General features: G+C 34.4%; 1 protein-coding gene across 12 annotated transcripts in view; it reads right to left on the bottom strand.

Moving 5' to 3' along the window:
• Positions 1-19254, bottom strand: part of PIK3CB (phosphatidylinositol-4,5-bisphosphate 3-kinase catalytic subunit beta) — a 98585-nt gene that overhangs the window by 20160 nt on the left and 59171 nt on the right. For all 12 annotated transcript variants that reach the window (XM_035544673.2, XM_050712530.1, XM_050712523.1 and 9 more), the window contains 10 exons: positions 18009-18232; positions 14530-14712; positions 14112-14282; positions 13136-13213; positions 8173-8424; positions 7532-7628; positions 6500-6630; positions 4635-4688; positions 3445-3633; positions 806-927 (listed from right to left, as the gene is read on the bottom strand). In XM_035544673.2, the coding sequence (XP_035400566.1) occupies positions 806-927; positions 3445-3633; positions 4635-4688; positions 6500-6630; positions 7532-7628; positions 8173-8424; positions 13136-13213; positions 14112-14282; positions 14530-14712; positions 18009-18232 (1501 nt within the window). The remainder of the gene's footprint in view (positions 1-805; positions 928-3444; positions 3634-4634; positions 4689-6499; positions 6631-7531; positions 7629-8172; positions 8425-13135; positions 13214-14111; positions 14283-14529; positions 14713-18008; positions 18233-19254) is intronic.

Here is a 19254-nt window from a genome sequence, read left to right as displayed (position 1 = left end):
GTGGAAACTGACTTCTGATACCCAACTGAACATAATTTTGCTTCAGAACCAGAACTAAGAGTACTAGAAATAATTTCAGATGTATCAATTCAGTATTATTTGGATAGCCCAGCAGTTAAATTTCTTGTTTATTTGAAAGAAGTCAAAATATTTTTTTTCAAATATATAGCCTTGACCATTAAAAAAAAATCATTAAACTATTTACCACAGACTTTAGAATTCAAGGACAGGAAATGCAGTAACGATAATGTTAAACAAAGCTTGCCCTACGTTACACTGAAGAGCAAAATTATACGTGATAAAGGAAGAACTACAGATAGCACAGGCTACTATCAAGATCAAACAAATTAGTAATTTTTTAGTTTTTTAATTGTATGCTACAGCTTACGTTTCTATTAAATGATACAGCAAATACTTAAAATGACAGAGTAGCTGGATGGCACTTCTTGCAAATATTTGATTATTATAACATTTTGACTTTTCATCATTAAGAAGTTCTCACAATATCTGGTTCTCCCTTTGTCCAAGGAAGGAGTGAATACAACTCTCTCTGGGACAAAGGTACACCATTTTTTTCTTAGCAGCATGGAAAATAATAATCTTTGAATACAAGATATCAGAGTAAAGGGGTTTTATGTGGCTTCCAATTTGTGTATCCAGAAAGACTGCTTAATGTGGTCATTATTCACAGCAGACAGTCCATTTAAATCTTTCCTCTTGGGGTTCTTTTTTCCTGTAGACATACAAAATGAAGTTTCTTCCCCTCAAGAAAGCCTTGTATGCTGAACTAATACGATATACTCACCTCATTTGCTTTAAACATCCCACTGCATATTCTCTCACATACTGGTCTGGATAATTGAAATCCAACAATTCTAATGCTTCTCTAGGCAGCAGCTTGGGCCATATCTGAAGGAGAGCCTGAAGCTGTTTTAAAAAGAAGACTATCAGGTTACAGGTAAAGTAACTATTTAAGAAAACAGATGGGTATAACTGCCCATGAAAGTATTCGTACTAACAGAAGGAGAGAAACAGACTCGTCTGGCTGGAAAAAAAAAAAGTGGGAAAATGGTCCCACTTCTGGTTGAGTTTAACAACCTCTGAAATTATCCCAATGATTTTTTGGCAGTAGGCCTCATTCACATTTACTTGAAAAATCTGTTTCTTCATACATAGACAAGATGCACAGTAAACAATAGTTAGGTAATGCCAGATGTGTGTTTTAGAAACAGAGTTTCAGTAAAATTTAGAGAATGTTTTATTAACACTCTCATAAATATGTAAATATTCTGGTAAAAATACAAGTTTTCCCTTAATAAAGGTTTTAAGACCATTTTTGTTAAAGAGAGATCTTTACCAAAAGTATTTATCCATCTCAACCAATGAAGCATTTTCTTACATGTACATAGTAATGGGCTTAAATGCAGAAAGGATGATCCAGATTAGATATTAATAATTAGATAATAATTAAAACCCTCAATCCTGAAGACAATGATGTGCTAGAAAAAGTTGCAGAAAAACTAGTCTATTATTTTGAACTACTAAGAAGAAAAAACATCTAGAGGTCTCATAAAATAAACTTATTGCATTTTAATGAAGCTACCCACCAAGGATATGTTTTAATAATATGTATATATCAATACAACTAAAACAGTACACTATTAGCCAAAATAAGTCTGAATGTGTAAATACAATATAAAGTGTACACTTTTTCTTTTATATGCTAAGAAGCCATAACTCATGATAAAAATTTCTATTCAATCCTTAGCCCATGAGGGTCAAACAACACCAGTCTTTATATCAAGAAGCACTACAGCCATCAACACTTCCGTATCATGAACACTTGTACTGAAATTCTCAAATAAATACTAACATTGAGCAGACACTTAATACCATAAAAGCAGATGTTGAAAATGCAAACAGCAGCTACGCCTGCCAGACACACAATAAGAAACTTCAAAACAAATGTATCAGAATTTCTAGACAACCTACTTTAAATCAGGTGCAGAACCCATAGAAATACAGAAACGTTTTCTTAATAATGAATGATCAAAATGAATGAAGAATCTGAGTTACAGTCTGAAAAGACAAGTGTAAGTGGCTTTACTTGCTTCAAAATCAGGCAATGAATTTTGAAAGCCGTGGTTGACAGTACGTACATTCACTGTGACTTACATTTCAAGATACAAACCTCCTGACTTTGACTGCAGCAGTACTCAATTGTTGAAATAATTTCAGAGGTTAATAAAATGAGAAAATGTTAACTGATGTGACCTAGAGGAAGTGGGATCTAACTGGCCTATGAAACAAGCAAGAAAATTCATGAAATATGCACTGCTCTGTTTACATTCTTCCTTAGAACTTTTATTAAGAGAAGCACAGTCCAGCTAGCTCCATATCCCAGGTGCATTGCAACTGGCTCAAAAGGGCAGGTCAAGGGACATCACAAATGCTCGTTGCATTTGGAGAAAAACTTGGATTATGAAACGCCCTCATCTGGTTAGACAATAGAGAGGTAGCTCTGAAGAGCTTCCAAATGCGTCTGATTTTTAAAGAACTTTTATAGTTCAGATATGTTTCAGGTTTTTTAAAAGTTCTTTACAATATCAAACACGTTAAAATGCTACACACATGAATTACTGCATAATTCTCCTCCCACGTGGTTTGAAACTCCTGACAAGCTGTGAGAAAATGAGAAACATTGAATTCTCAGCAATGATCTAAAGGTTTAGAGAAAGCTCGAGTCTGACTGACCTTGGCATATCAGTGTCAACCCCCCCCCCCCCCCCAAATGAAACAACCACAACTTCTTCCCTAACAAGACAAGTTTTCTATAAGAGACAACACAATTAAAGAAAGGTCAGTATTTTTCTTCCAGTTATTTCAAATATTTAAAAATTAACTAGCCTTTCTCTAGTTCTTGTTAACCATGATGCCACTTCAGTGAAAGTGTCTGATTAATAATGTCTAATTTCCATTTTGAGAATAAATACTGTCTGTGAATCCTGCCAGACAGTTCTGCCATCCCACTACTCTGCTGAGTGAAGAGGTGACGGCAACATAAGGACAAACATATTTAGAACACATTCAGTGCAACTATTCTACTAAAATATTGCAATACAATGAGAGCTTGGATGAAATCTATGTGATAAATAACACAAGAAAGCTGCTTTGATCCATTGTACAGAAATTCATGGACCACTGAACTAATAGGTTAAAGATGGTTTAAAAATCAAACATAATACTCCATTTCTAAGAAAATTTACCACATTTGAGCTGCAATAAAAGAACAGGAAGACCAGAGAAGTTCGTCTTAGTTGTATAAACCAAAGTTCATTGTACCATTTCAACAGTTTCTTCACTCGAGGAAAAAACAAAACAAAACCTATTTACTCATGATTTGACTGCAGCATTTTTCCACCCCATCTTTGCCTTTTCCCTTACCTGAGCAACATCTTCAAGTTTGTTCCATTTTAAAGACAGCAGCAGTTTTGGCAATGATTGTGGAAAATTTTCACGACAGTCATATCGCAAAGTCCAAATAAGATCCATTTCATTTTCACAGAGCTGAGATAAAGGATCTCTTTCCATTATTTCTTTTAGCACAATATAAAACTTCTTACCACCTCGACCCTAGAAAATGAGAAAAGTATAATGCTTTGATATATTCAGTAAGATTCTTATTTTTAGCACAAATGCCGTATCAGGCAGAATATCAAATAAAAGTCATGAAATACAGGGGAACACTGATTACGTCTTTCTTTCGGATTTCTGAAGCTAGTTCTAAGAACTGCAACTAGTACAGTTATTCAAAATGCAGTGTACAGAAGTTTCTGAATAATAACTTCAAAGTTAATGACACTAGGTGGCAATATTTCTATTTTCCAACTCCAACGGGGAAAACTCTTGTTTAGGATGCATAAATATGCTTTTTCCTTTCGTATTTCAAATGAGCAAATTTTATTGATATATAAATAATGCTTTTAAATTTTTAAGCCAAAAGACACTTTTCCAACAATAACCAAAGGGAAGTGCGGTTGCTAAGTGTACAAAGTGATATTTTTTGTCTTCTAATCCAGACTTGTCTTTTCCAGACATTTAGCTCTGTTTTATCTCTCTGAAACATTAACATAACATTTGCATGAATGAGTCTTCACACTGGCTCAGTTACTACCTCTGTCCTTTTATACTCTTATGCAATCTGCTAGGGCAGAAATTAAAGCAATAATATCAGCAACAACAGAATTCCGTAAATTAATGGGAGATGAAAAACTGCTGTGTCTGAGTAAGGATGTAGCAGTTGAAGGGAGTAAATTAGTTTCAAGATAATATTCTGAATAACAACACGGCAAGCTTTTAATACCAAAGCCAACTTTATCTTCACAAAGCTAAAGGAAGTTTCAGAGTAATTGTAAGAGGTTGGCCAAAGGTCTTTACATTGATGGAAAATGAAAAAAATGAAGAAAAGTTGAGAAAAGATGGTAGTAAAATCAGGACTGATAGCAGAAACAAACAGCTATCGTTAAAACAACATTCTGCACAGGTTTTCCACCTGACAAAAAATGTATATTTATGCACCTGTTATACATACAACTTATTTAAATTTAAAAATATTGCCTTTGGCAGATGCTTACCGCCATTGCAGCATTGTCACTGCTTCTTGCAATCTCAGCTGCCTTTTCAAGTATCTGCAAAAAGATGTTTTTAAATACATTAGATTTAAATACAAATCTGACTGAAAGAATAAGTATTATAAAAATGAAGTATTATAAAGAGTTATAAATATTATAAAAATGAAGCAGATAAGGAAATTTTGCTATCTTTTAAATAATTAGAACACTATTATATTGTATATACAGTGGTATAGCATGGAGAAAGTATTTCTCCATCTAAAATTGGATAAAGAGGGAGAAGACTTGTATCAGCTTTGATCAGGCAATATGGGAAACCACGAAAGACTCAGTAATCAGAGACCAAATATCCAGCAGGTAAAATCCTTAACAAGGCACACCTACTTGTTGTTGTTGTTGCAGGTGTTTAGTTCCTCTGTAAGAAATGTTTATTAATGTCGTATTATATCTGCTACTTGGCTGCAAAGCCCACTCACATACTGTGCAAAAACACAAGTGAAGGGAAGTTCAATGTCCTAATCCCGTTTGATGCTTGCCCCCTTCTGCTTCTTAGAGTTTTACACTATTTGCAAATAAACTTTGAAAGTTTCTGCAAGTTCATCTTGGTTCAATTGAATTGAAAGCCCCTCACTGGTGCGTCAGCCCAATACTCGACTCCTGCATTAGACAGCAGCTTTCTTATGAATTGTCACAGCACTTCTGCTCACTCAGCCCCAAAACAGCTGTTCACTGCAGATGGATTGATGCTATGATCCAAAGATTCATCTATTTTTAGACATTATGTTTCTTAAAATAAAGATTTGGCATCTGATTCTCTATTATCTTGGCAGAAACAACCAAAAACACGGGGAAAATTAAAAGCAGCCATACACCAAGCAAGTCTCCTCTAGACAATTCTGAAAAGCAGATTCTCAGATGACATAATTCAAGCAGCTACAACGTTGCTCCTGATCTAACTGCACCTTTCACCAAGAGAATCTTTCTGAGACTGGGTATCTTGCCCTCTTTTCCAAGGGAGAAATCTCAGTATATCCACGGAAATTGAATGAATGGGGTAGTTTAGTGCTCTGATTTTCCCAGTGATACTAGAGTTTATTGCTTAACAGTTTCTTAACTCTAGGGAATTAAAAGAAGCAAAAGCTACTGGGGGGAAAAAAAAAAAAGGAAAGGAGCAGAATAGAGCACATTTTGTAGCAGTTCCTCAAATGTGAATACTTTCAGTGAATGTTTCGTCACCAGCTCTGCAATCACTTTATAAAAACGCTCTGGGATTTTACTCTGATATACAAGATTTTTCAGATAAGGTTGAAGAGGCAGCCAAATGAAAGTTACAATGGATAGTTAGGGCCATCAGACATTACCTTAAGGTAAATAAATGAAATAACTTAGTAAAAACTTGTCTGTATTCACCTGAATGCTTTAACATCCTTGGTACCTCAGGTACAAAGCGACTAGAACAAACAAGTGTTAAGAAACACTTTCATATTCCACTTTTGTATTTAGAAGAAAACAGCATAAAGCATTTATTTTCTAAAAGAAAAAAGCTAGTGTCATGAGCAAAATGAACCGTAAAGTGTTACAAACAAAGCAGTTACAAAACTGAGAAATAAAAAGGCCTGTGTGAAGAGTAAATTGCCTAACCAAAACGAAGAAGGCAATTAGTCAGCACTGTTTTAGCTCTTACAGTATGTTCAATCCTGTTTTATTACTGGAACATGTATTGCACCAACAGAGGGCGGTATTATGTAGTGCAAGTTCAAACAGCTGCAGGAAGCGGGGAATTCAGTGGAAAAAGCAGAGCTGAAAGTAAGGAAGAAATAGCTATACACATACAAGCATTCATGACTAGTCAGTCTGTCACACCTTACCTTATCAAAGGGAGGGTAATTGATAGGCTGTTTTGAATATTCTTGAAATCTAATGTGCAAAGCTGTTGCATTTTCAATGTAAGGGTTAGTCTGGACAGTTCCCATTGGATTTAACATTTCTTCAAGTTCATCTAAAATGTTAGACAGAATAATTAATACTACATGCCAGGCATCTATTAAAATAAATAAATAAATATTATTGAGTCATTGCCTACTCTAGGCAGTAGACAGAGACATGTTTTGCTGCATAGCACTTCTACAATGCACTGCATTTCTGGTATACACTATCTGTACATCCTACATTCACAGATGTTGGATTATCACCAGTGAAAAAAATGATTTTCTCTTTCCAAAAGAATCGTAACATCAAGGGAAGCTAAGATATTGCTATCTGAGCCAAATCCCTAAATGCAGTCCCAATAAGATCAGTCTCTGTAAACCTGTATATAGACTACCTCTATATCAAATAGTATGAAAGAGTAAAAAGTTTTAAGCCACTTTTTTTTCCAGCATTAGAGCCAGGTTGATACAGTATTTCTCAGGATGAAATTAAGAGTAACTTGTAGATTTCAGACTGTTGTCCTAATCAATCCAAATCATTTAGTAGCAAGCCTTAAAAACCAAATTCTAATTCACATTTTTTGCTGACTCCAATATTGTCATATACAATATAGCTACCCTGTTTAGTTTAAGATACATAGCACAGGGAACTAAATGAAACCTAAAATGCATTTTTAAAAAAAAACAGATAGATATAAACATGGATCTCCATTTTCATGAGATTTTCTTTCCATAACAAAACACCGAGAATACTATTTTCAAGCAGGCTCTCATCTTTCCTCTTTCCTGATAAACAGTACTTTCATGAAAGACATTAAGACTTTATATATTTATCCACATAAAAAAAATGTGAGTAGCAAAGAGATGATGACAAGAGAACTGGACATGCATGTAGTAAATATTCTATTATTTGATACTGGTCTTCTTTAGTCTCAGGTATCTCAAACAGAAGTCTTAAAATTTAAACTTTACCAGGAAATGATGACCAACTGTGCAGTACAAATTCTCCATTCTTCAGTTGTCCTTTATAATCAAATACCATGGTATTTACCCAGGCTACAGGATAATGCTGTTAAAAGAAAAAAAAAATTACATGGAAGTTAACATGCCAGAGTTTTGGTGCCCTTTTTTTTTTTTTTTTTTTTTTTTTTGTATTGCTGTCTTTCCGAAAAGCAATTAAACACAAGCATAGTTTTCAGTATGTGCTCCAGTCCCTTTGAGACAGTAATAATTAATTTTAAGGATGCCACTCTGCCAATGTAAAAAAAAAATACTTTTCCCTGAATGTGAGCCAAGATGCTCATTTTTTTCCCATCAGAACTTCTCTCAAGTTCTATGAGTTAGAACAAAACTAACTTTTAAAAATATAATTTGTTAAGCAGCCATTTGCCAGCTTGCTTATAACCAAAATGTTGATGCCTTTTTCAGTGTCTGAGAAGAAAAAGTGTTTTTTTATACCAACGTGAGACTTTTCATACATATGATTCTTAAATACATAGATTTTTTTCACCTTGTATTCTTGAACAACGAAGTGAAGACAATGAAAGATTTTTCAATATTCAGTGAAATATAATTCAGAGGTACACCCAGGAAAAAAAAAAAGACATACTTACCACTTTTCCTGCTTTCCTAATGGTTTGGTATTTGGAGGGATTCATTGCCTTAGTTGACTTTTTAGTTTTCATCTTATCCATCACAGCATAAACTGCAAAACAGAGCCTTGCCATTCTTGGTAGATCACAGACATTTATTTCAAACTCTAGTACTTCATTCCAAACGTGGTCACTTCTCCCAGATATTTCTGTGCTTACAATTGTTTTACATAGGAGCTCTGTACCATGGAATATACCAGCCCTAACATGAACCTGCAATAAAGAAATAAGAGAAAAAAATGTTACAACTTGCCACAAAGCCTACAGAATTCTGCACAGAATACTACACAGAACATACACATATACATTTATTCAATATTTCTAACTTGAAAACAATCAATAATTTTGAGATTTTAAAATTAAACAAACAATTATTGAGAACAAATTCTTTTTACTTTGCTATTCATGTTTCTGGCCAGCATGTTATGGAAGAAGACGTTACTCGTACAAACTAAAATTAGAAGATTGCATCTATTAATGACAACGGAAACAGCCAGCACACTATTTAACAGATGCTGCTTTGTACACGTGACGAGGAGTAAGACATACTATGGAAAATGAGAACTGTCATGGCATTTTTTCTATAGGAATTTTCCATATTTTTATAGAAAATTATTTCCATAGAAATTACCTCTGCTGAAAACAACCCCCCGCGAATCTGTGTTCTGAGATACTTTTCAACTTACTCAACAACAGGCATAAGAAATAACACCTGGCTTTTCATATGACTTATTTCCTCCAGAAAATATTCCATGCCTAAAGCACTATTAAATTGCTTTTATATTGATTTCATCTAGAAAACAAACATTATAAACAGTTCACGTACTAAAACAGTAACCCTTTTTTGTTTCATTATTTAATTAGCTATGCATCCTCATCAGGACCTTTCCTTTTCCCCTCCCCGTGTATTCTCACCAAAATATTTTAGAAACACAGAAATACTGGAGTCTACCTGAAAATATATTTAATTATTCTTGGTCTGAGGACATTTTAAAACATGGTAACAACACAGATAACTTGAAAAAACAAAGTCCATATTTTAGAGAAGCTAAAACGAGCAGCTGAGTAACAGAAGAGATATTTTATACCTATTTTTTAAAAACAAAGGTGAGTCACACTTAATCGGAGTAGAATAATTTAGTGGCAAATCAAACATCATTCAATAGCAGAAGTAACTATGAATTACACAAAAGAATAGTCTCTTCCCATCTGACTGTTTATATAGATGGAAAAATTGCATTTTGATAGCCAAATCAAAATATATTTGTTCAAGTAACATTGACTGCTAATTTGTAATACTGAATTATATTGCCACATACAACTAGTAATAATCTCTCATTTGTAGTAATAAATGCAATAAATTAATATATAAATGCTTTTAACTTAACATACCTAACATTGAAAGAAAGCATAGGAAACAAGCAACAACAACAACAGAATGAAAAAGGTAGGACTATTTGTGCAAATGTAAATTCTAACCTCCAGCTAGAACCAATTTGTGCTTCTAAGAAAAGTTTGGGGATTTTCCAACTTAAGAAAAAAATCATTTTTGATTTAAACTGTTTATAGACATGTATGGAGGGATACTGATGACTGACATCAGAAATCACCTGTAATGGTAATAATAACGTACATAATTCCCAGGAATTCTGTTTTGTCTTTAGCACCCAGAAACCAACAAGACCGGCTAGCTTGAACTATAAAAACAAGGAACAGGAAAGGCGAAGGGAGAGAAGAGAAAAAGATGGAGTTATTGGCACTGAAATTAAACACATTATAGGTCAATGTTAAGATGTGGCTAATTCCTGCATTTCTGTTTAATAACATATGTACACACAAAAATGCACGTTTCCAAGTTTCCATACTCTTGGATAGTTTCAGTAAGAATGACGAGGAGGTCTTCATTTTTTGTTGCCAAAATGACAAAGAAATATGTCAACTTCTTTTAGGTGACCTTCAAAAACATCAATGGAGAAAGACAGGCAGTGAAGGAGGAATAGTCTATAGTCCTTTGGTCACCTTCAAAAAGAAGTTATCAACGTTACAGCTAGAGGAGTAAAAGGTAAATTGATTTTTCAGGTTCCTTATGTTCCTTAAACAGCCTTCCTAACATTCACTTTAAGCTATCATTATTTCTGAGCACTGTTAGAGAAAGTGGGAGATGTTCATAATTTGGTATAATTTTTGGATAAAAAGTAATTTACATTACTATCACAGATCAGGAGGTTACTGTTATAGCATAGGCAGAAGTATGAGGTCTTGGAGAACACTGTAGTAAGTTACACTCCTTCTTGACACAGGAGCTATAGGAACATTCATTATTAAACTGATTCAGTTGACTTGCATATATACATATAATCCCAATTTTATTCCCAATCACTGAAAGGAAATATTCAATTTAGAAGACATTCACATGAGTCCCAGTGATACTCATAAAACCCACTTTTACCTATTTTTGGCATGCTTCCCCACCGTGAGTTACGAATAGCTACATGAGCATCCATGAAACAGAGAACACACTTTAAAGAAATCTTACTTCAGACAATCTAAGATGTATACAGACTATATGTGTGCATGCATACATACACATAACTATGTATGTATATATTCATGCAGCCAAAATTCCTGTTTACATTTATAGTTCTTTTCTAAATCTAATTACAGATTGCACCATTATATTCTTCAAAAAGGAAATACTGTCTGTGGCTGATGCCAGGGAACCTATTAAAATTTGTTCACAGCCTTTTTGAAACAAGTCACCAGATGGTCCTTTACTAACAAATTTGGAGATTTATTATATGTTCAACTGAATTTACAACCAAATTCCTTTGCTGATTGAAAGCTATCTTATGGCACTATGATTACATTTAGTGTATTATCTGCTTGTGCTTTAAAACCAGTTAACAGTACATGTTCTAGAATCTACCTGATTTATTTAAAACCGGGGTTTTAAACTCACATTTGCATAGTTTTTGATATTGTTCTTTGACTTCTTGACATCTGATATTATCACTTTGTAGGCCACCAGACTTCCCTGACTGGGGAAGTTTTTTTCACTTCGTAATTATAAAAAGATGTTTTAATGAGAAAAATTCAACTGATCAAATAAAATTTGATAGTAACATAGCAGCCTGGATATTTCTGAAGCACACTGCTGTTTAGAACTGGCCAAGGGCAGGCAAATTTTATGATTTCCATTCCTGTTAAATATAAGGGATTGGATTTTTTTTTCTTGTCACCCTGACACTCCTTTTTTACTAATGAAATAGTATGTTAGAATGGTGCAGCCAAATAGCAAGACAAAAAGAAAAGCAATTTCAAACATCATGTATTTGGAAAATTGGGTGTTAGCTGAACGAAGTCACTGGTGCTCTAGGTGAAAATACTCAACACAGCTCACGCTGGTAGAGTGCTACCCCATCTAACAAACATTTTGTTTCCCCACTACAAACACTGCACTTATGAATTAGTGGTTTCAGCAAAAGTGAATATTGGCTGGGTCCAAAGTACAGTGAAACTAGGGGAATAATAGCAGTGAATTAAACATCACATTCTAAGGAATCAGAACTAGGATACAAATATGTTCTCAATAGTGAAACAATTCCACAACAGCGTAGGTAGACAATGCAAAGAAATATGCACAAGCTTGCAAGATTAATGCATGAAATTTGGTAACTACGGCACTTAGGTTTTGAAAACTACAATGCATTCAAAATACTAAATACCCCTTTAGATTGCGTCCACAAGAATCAATACTAAAGAACTATTAATTTTCATTGTTTCTCCTCAACATATTTTCTTTTTCCTCTAAATGTGTATTGAAATTAATCAAAGCTCGTATTTTATAAGTGTGTGTGGTATATACATATCTATATTTAAAATATATAAATATATATGATAGCTACAACGCTTCTGGAATCCACCTACTCCTCCTCCTTCCCTTTTATTTTAAGGCTTTAATAGTCTACAGAGTGTAAGGCTAAGAAGATAATACTAATACATAGCTAAATAATGGTTTAGATATAGTAAAAGAAAACTTCTGGTTTTGCAGACATCCATTTCCACAGCCACGCTGTCTAATAGAGCAAAACTGTAACTAAGGTCCATTTAGCCATGTAGTAAAATGAAATATTCCTAATACACATGGAGGTTGGGACAGTAGTTTTGAAGAAAAATGCGCTGGGTATCTTGAACAAAGCATCTGAACAGCAAACATCAACGGCTAATTGAATTTCTTTTGAACTTACTTAAATAATTGTTTGTCAAACAAAATAAAGGAAATTAATGCTGTTCTATTTCCAAGGCAAGTGTTTTTTGAGGTCTTAAAGTAATTGTGCAAAAAACTGCCACGTGTTAACAACTTGTGGTCTGTGAAACAGTCAGTAGCCCAGTCATGTACATTTTACAGGAAGTGCTACTACAGCTTTCTTTTGTACGTGTGTGTGTGTACTCAGCATGTTTAGACAATAAAAGACAGACCGTGCAGAAGCATGCTATCAGTGCTTAGACTCACAGAGAATTTATTCTGGAGCACAAAATTACCTTAAGTTCCCATGAAAAATGTTTAGTATTTAATCTACTTTTGCTTGTCAGATGTTTATGGCAGCTTAGTCTGAATAAGCTTATTTCATACCAATATCAGTACTTACAGATATCAACTTAAAAAAAAATAATCAAGTATCACATGAACACACATTTCATACTGTCTGTAATTATTAATAATGTTCTAATGTGCATATCCAACTTCAAACAATAAAGCAATACTTTTAGCAATAAAGCAAGATCTTAAGCCATAGCACCAATACAACCAAGTGAAAATACACTTTCACTGAACTTAAAGCGGTTTCATTCTGAATTCACTAAACATAGAAAAGCATTAAAATTATGAACAGAATGTCTTCTGAAACTAGAAGTAATTACTTACTTTGGCATTTTCTTCTGTATTTAGTTTATTACCCTTTAACAGAGTAATCTTGAAAGGGCTGCAAACATCCCATACACTCTGAGAAGGGAAACAAAGATGCAAGTTTTCTCATGATCAATGTAACGTATTTGGACCTATTTGATGAACTAAACATTTTCAGCAAAGCCATAAATACAAACTAAAAAATACAGATTTTTTTTAACATGAATTTGAATTCCTAAAAAATGAATTTGTTATCATAACTACACAAGCATACCAGATGCTCTAAAAGGAAAGAAAAGTAGAAAAAACACTAAGCTGAAGATACTGGAGGAAAAAAGAACATTCATTGCATATTATTTGCAATAATATTATAACCCTTCAAATGTATTATTCACTCTCAATATATGTTAAATGTTTAAAAAGAGCAAAGCCACTTTCTTTAGAACAGCAGTACAGAACTTATAACTGTGCCATAAAGCCATGGTACTGTTTAACAATAAGGAAAGCACCACATTAAAAGAAAAGTTAGATTTATATGATGACAAAAGTTGCCATCATTGAAGTGGCAACAGCATGCAAGATACATGGGCTAATATAAGAGAACTGAGACCACCACTGTCCAAGCTAGTGGAGCCTACGCATTGTGTTGAAGCTGCAGAATACTGATCTCTGCAATAAATTCTCCAGTTGCTGGTACCAGATTATTACCTGCTCTTCTGGCTTGTGGTTAAAAGTAGAATCAACAGCAATGAAAAGGGGACAGTGGGTCTTTTTGTGGAAGCCAGGAAGAGGGCAAGAAGGAGGCAAGAGTACGTAAAAATTATCCCAAAAGCCACAAGGCCTGCTATTTCTGACAAGCAACTGGGGGCTCTGAGTAGACCAAGGAGACCTATACTGGGAAACAAAAGCAGCAGCAGAAATCCCAGGCATTGTGATTTATATTCCACAATTCTCTTTTCCTTTTGGATATTGCATACTCTCCACATCAACTTACAGTTGTTGCTCTTGTTTTTTTTGGTGGCAGAGGAAGAGGAAGGTTGGATGATTTTCGGTTTATGGCAGCTTCTATGGCAATCATCTCCTGTTCACACATTTTCTTTATGGTACAACATTCAACTAGAGTCAGCTGAGGAAGAGTCCTGTTCATCACACAGTTGCGTATATACTAAAAGACCATGGAAAATAGTTATTAACAGAATATTCCTACAACAACTTTTAAATCAAAGAAGCTGTATTATATTGCAAAGATACTAAGGAAATGGTGCATAAGTATTTTACAATTGGAAAGTGCAGCAGACATGAGGAGGAAGCACAGCTTTGCTCACCATCTGATGGCATAGGATGTATGGTGAAATTTTGGCCAAGGCTCCAGAAACTAATCATTACATTAAGTTAGAAAGAGCTTTATGTACCTGAAACTGAATTAATGGGTGATCACCGAAAACATACTCTAGCCTCCCACTAACTTGCAGCACATAATCAGCAGGATCAATTTCCTCATCTTCTTTTCCATGGATAGTCAAACGTTTTCGGATTGCCAGCTCGTTCAACTTGATGGGATTCATGTTAGGAGACACCTGAAAACTAAATACATCCTAACAAAACACAAACAGGGATGCTGATATCAAACTCATCACCATCAGACATGCAAGACTTAAACTGTAGCATACATAATGAATAAAATCTTAAGTTTTCAAAAATATCTGAATATATTAGAAATAAAGTAATTCAGGTAATTTTTAAAACAGTTTCTGATATATTTGGATAACTCTTTAAAAACAAGCTTCCAAGAAATATATAGCTGATACAGATTTGTGCAACTTTAAGCTATCTTACAGTTAAATATTCTCATATGTGTCTCTGTTCCAACCTGAGCATTCAGTGTTACTGCTCAGTTTAAAATGGTCTACTTTAACTTTTCTACACTGTTAAAGTGTTAAAATAGGCCATTTTTAACCTTGACATCTTCAGCGCAATTGGAGCAATAAAAGCTCCCAAAATGGCCAATTCCCAAACTATTTTAATATCGTAGGTATTTTTAAGAATGCAGGACTTTATCCAAACTCAAATAAAACAAACCTGAACAAACTATTTCAGATTTTTGTGCTATTTTTAGATTTTACTGAAACAGAATCAATAGCAGATCAGTAGCACATTTGGGGAACCTCTACTGGAAAGAAATTGATCTTTATATTAAACTTACCATATTTAGCCCACTCTGGCTTTCAATTTGTGATTTTGCATGCTTTAAATTAAGCTGCAAAGAGTTGTTTCAAATTCATAAAATTAAATTTTAGTTTTCTACTCAACTTACAATTTCTACTAAGCTACTATCGTACTAGATGCATCACGGAATAATTCAAGGTCAAATGTGCATGTGGCTCATGTATATGTTTAAAATTCTTAGGAAACAAGTTCACATTCACAGGATTGGTCTCAATTATTGAAAAAGATAACTGACTCAACAGTGATTTAAAGGCTTCTAAATCAGGATGTTGATCTAGAACCTTACATTTTAGAACGTGAATGAGAGAAAAAAAAGTTATGTATGCATTTAATGGTATTTATCAGTATTAGATGTGTCATTTTTTCTCCTTTTTGGCCGCTACCTAGTTATCCTCTATATATCACTGTACTCAGAAGAAAAATAATGTTTCAAGTAATAAAGCAGAGTAAACTGTTAATGTGATTTACGTACAGAAACACTGTCTAATCTGGGGGCAGTACAGAAAACAGGCATAGCAGCAAATACCCATAGCATTCTGAATACAATGTGGAAAGACTCTGCATTTCCAATGCAAAATTCTAATCAAGCTTTTAAAGGCTATTTATGTATATCTGTAGTATCTTTAGTTTTGATTTCTGATTTTAAAAAGGTAAAGGTAAGAAGTTACTGCTTTTTAAACTAGGGGAAAAGAAAGGTTTACATGCATTTAAAGAAATGTAAATGAAGGTCCTCTGTGAAATCTTTCTTCTCCATTCATCTACCGTATTATGTTCTGCACACCTGTATTTGCAAATGTTGATTTCGTCAAGTTCTGGTGCTTGCTTTTTATTCTTTTTGTGCACACATTCATGAACGTGTAAACATGCTAAGAGCAGTTATTTACAAACAAAGTGTCATCTGACTCTCATTCTTATTACTCGTGTTTTATTTATATAGAAGGTTAGCAGTAAGAAGCCAAGCAGCCCTAATGGAAAAATCTAACTGTGTAAAGTCAGACAAAATTCATTTTTTATTTTCTCAGTTTCTGCATGGCTCACAACAGCTTCCCCTGTTCCAAATTCTGCCAAACAGTGAAGGCTTTCTTCTCCTGTCATAATTGACAGTGAGTAGACAGGGAATGAAACCTTTTCTTCCCAGGAAGTTGGTGCCCTGTGACAGCTGCTTTACTTCCAACTTGTAGGTCTTTACATGTGTATCACAGAAATGGGGATCAGCTGCTTTCTCTTGCTCCAGAGCTGATTAGATTGGTTTTATATTGTTCTCTATTTCTTGCAGCGTTCCTACTGAAAGGACACAACAGTATCAATACTTTCCTATTTAATTCTCCTGAGATGATTTTTAGTAGTCAGTGGAAGTAGTTTGGAACAGAGTTTACTGCTCTAAAAAACAGCTCTGATTTGAACTGTTAATAGCTTTGAAGGTCAGAACTGGCAGCAGAAGCATCTGAAACATTTGAAATGTCAGCAGCCTAAGCTATTACAGTGGCAGGCAAATGCATTTTGTACCAGCATGAACTTTTGCACTCCTTTTGTACCATTATCATGTGCATATATACACAATATTTTCATTAAAAGCTGACAAATATATATTCTCGTTCTTCCTGCAAAACTGCAAGTCCTCCACTAAGACGTAGGGGTTTTATTATGTTGTTTGTGGTTTTTGTTTGTTTTTGTAAAAACACCTACGCACCCAACATCAGCTGGTTACTTACTGGTTACCAAGTGTAGTATTCATCTCTGTGCTTAGTGTTTCCGGAGTCAGGTATGATTTATTATTTTGGATATATTTTTTTTTAGCATTAATAAAGACAGTATCAGAAATAATAAAGCTTTGTAAATAAAATCAGCTTAATCATTAGAACATCAGTACCTACTAACTGGGTCTAAATGGACAATAAAAATAGTCTGATATATTATTGCACACTTCTAAGATTTTAAGGTTCCCCATGCTGACACCTCGCTGTTACTAAAAAGAACAGTGTAAAAATGTGGATGAGAATTGGTAGACTCAGGTAGAATCGGAGCAACTTTATCATCAAAACAATGAAGTACAGTAGTTTTATGAAGAAACTAATTTTTTTTTTCTTTCAAAAATAAGCTAGGGGGTCTGTTAGCTGGACTACAAGAAACAAAAAGGTAACTCTTGGTTTCAGTTAATATTTATTCATTTAGGGAATAATAATTCATCTTTTTTGCACTTACTTCTCAACTAATTAGCAGATTAACCCTAAAGATGTTAAAAAATGAACCACGCACATAAAGAAACGTTTTAAATACAGTGTCTCCCAATTCATCAGCATCTCCTGGACCAACAACTGATCCCCAGTGAAGTCACACAATAATAGTTGGCCAAAAAAAAATGCGACAACTTGGAAGTATGTTCTACGTTTTAAATGAACATGAAATAATACAAAATGTAAGAGCTGTATATTTTCACTTTAAAAGCAAAAAAGTAGAACTACCATTTGACTTCAGAAGTTCAGTTCATGACTGGCCATTGGCTTCCTCCCTTTCTTTCAAAAGTCAATCAACCCGGTAAAAGAATTTGCTTTCTGAATCAAAAACCGTAACATTGATATTCTATTTCTCTTGCATGATCAATCACATTCTATCTCAGATCAGAATTAAGAACAGCACATTAAATATGATAAATAACCATTCCTACCTGGCAGTTATCAAAATGAATGGCCACTACAAGATTTCCACTATACAGCTTATCTTGGAAGTTCTCTGGGATAACAGGTTCCTGTTCTGGTGGGTAAGTGTGCATTAACCAGTCCATCCAGGAAAGACCCACTAGTGACTGAATTTTTTCCTCACTGATTCTCCGCATTTTAGCTCGGAAGTCATTCACTTCAGGATCTTGTAAGGCATCGAACTCATGGAGACCTAGAAGAGTACAGTCAAAGTGATTTGTACCTACCTGTACAGATTATCTATTCACCACCCCTCCCCAAACTTTTATTATCTTAAAGTAAGGTTGTATAAGTGGTTTTCTTCAGATATTCCATCTAAAATGAGTGCTCAAAAGTGAGTTGGGTTGTACATCCTCCTGTACATCAGTGGACTTGCAATGTTATTTTCATAATTCCCATGCAGCCTGGCATGATTGTTTAAACAGCAAGAACCAATGCCTCGCTTAACATTAAATGGGAAATCCAACCTCACCCTGATTTTGAAATAGATTGGGAAGTTTAACGTCTCTCCTGACAAGAGACGATGCAAACAAAGCGCAGTAAATGCATCATAACAAATGCATATGGGAGGAAGTGTTTTTAAGCTATCATCTTTCCCCTCTACCCCCTGAAAGATGACAGTGCCTTTTAGATTTTGTTTAAAAGGCAAAAAAATGAGAGCGGGACTGCAAATAGATAAATTTATTCTTGATTTTTCCAAGTGATTAAAATAAACCCCCTACTCAAGTAAAAGTGACAGCACTGAAAGTTCAACCAATCCAAGTCCAATAAAGTTTTCCAAAATATATAAAGGAAGAATACGCAGTGGAGAGCCCCCACAGCTGTGGTTCTTCAGTACTTCAGGAAGTTTAGGACCTGCAAGAGCGTTTCTTTCATTTCTCCCAAACTTTGAAGGACATTGTCCAAATTGCAAAAAGCACTAAACACCTTTTAGAATGAAACACTAAGTTTATAAGCTTAGACGGGAAGACATTTTTTCACTACTGAGGTACAGAATAGGGTTTGCTGAAAGAAGGATCCTGTGCAGCTACAGTAAGCAAAATATCCAACCAAAGAATATGAATCTCATGTAATCTGTCAGAATATGTTTGAATGGTTAAACTATCTAACTGTTTCCATTGTTGGTTTTAACAAATAGGCAGACAGCGTACTGCTGAAATCTAAACAAAACCTGCAGTCTTTATAAAAGAGCTAACAATGGTTCATTGTCTTAAA

This window comes from Cygnus atratus, chromosome 9 (assembly GCF_013377495.2).
Source record: "Cygnus atratus isolate AKBS03 ecotype Queensland, Australia chromosome 9, CAtr_DNAZoo_HiC_assembly, whole genome shotgun sequence".
In the NCBI taxonomy this organism is placed as follows: domain Eukaryota; kingdom Metazoa; phylum Chordata; class Aves; order Anseriformes; family Anatidae; genus Cygnus; species Cygnus atratus.
The sequence above is the reverse complement of the archived record's forward strand: the minus strand, read 5'-3'. Positions and strand labels throughout refer to the sequence as shown.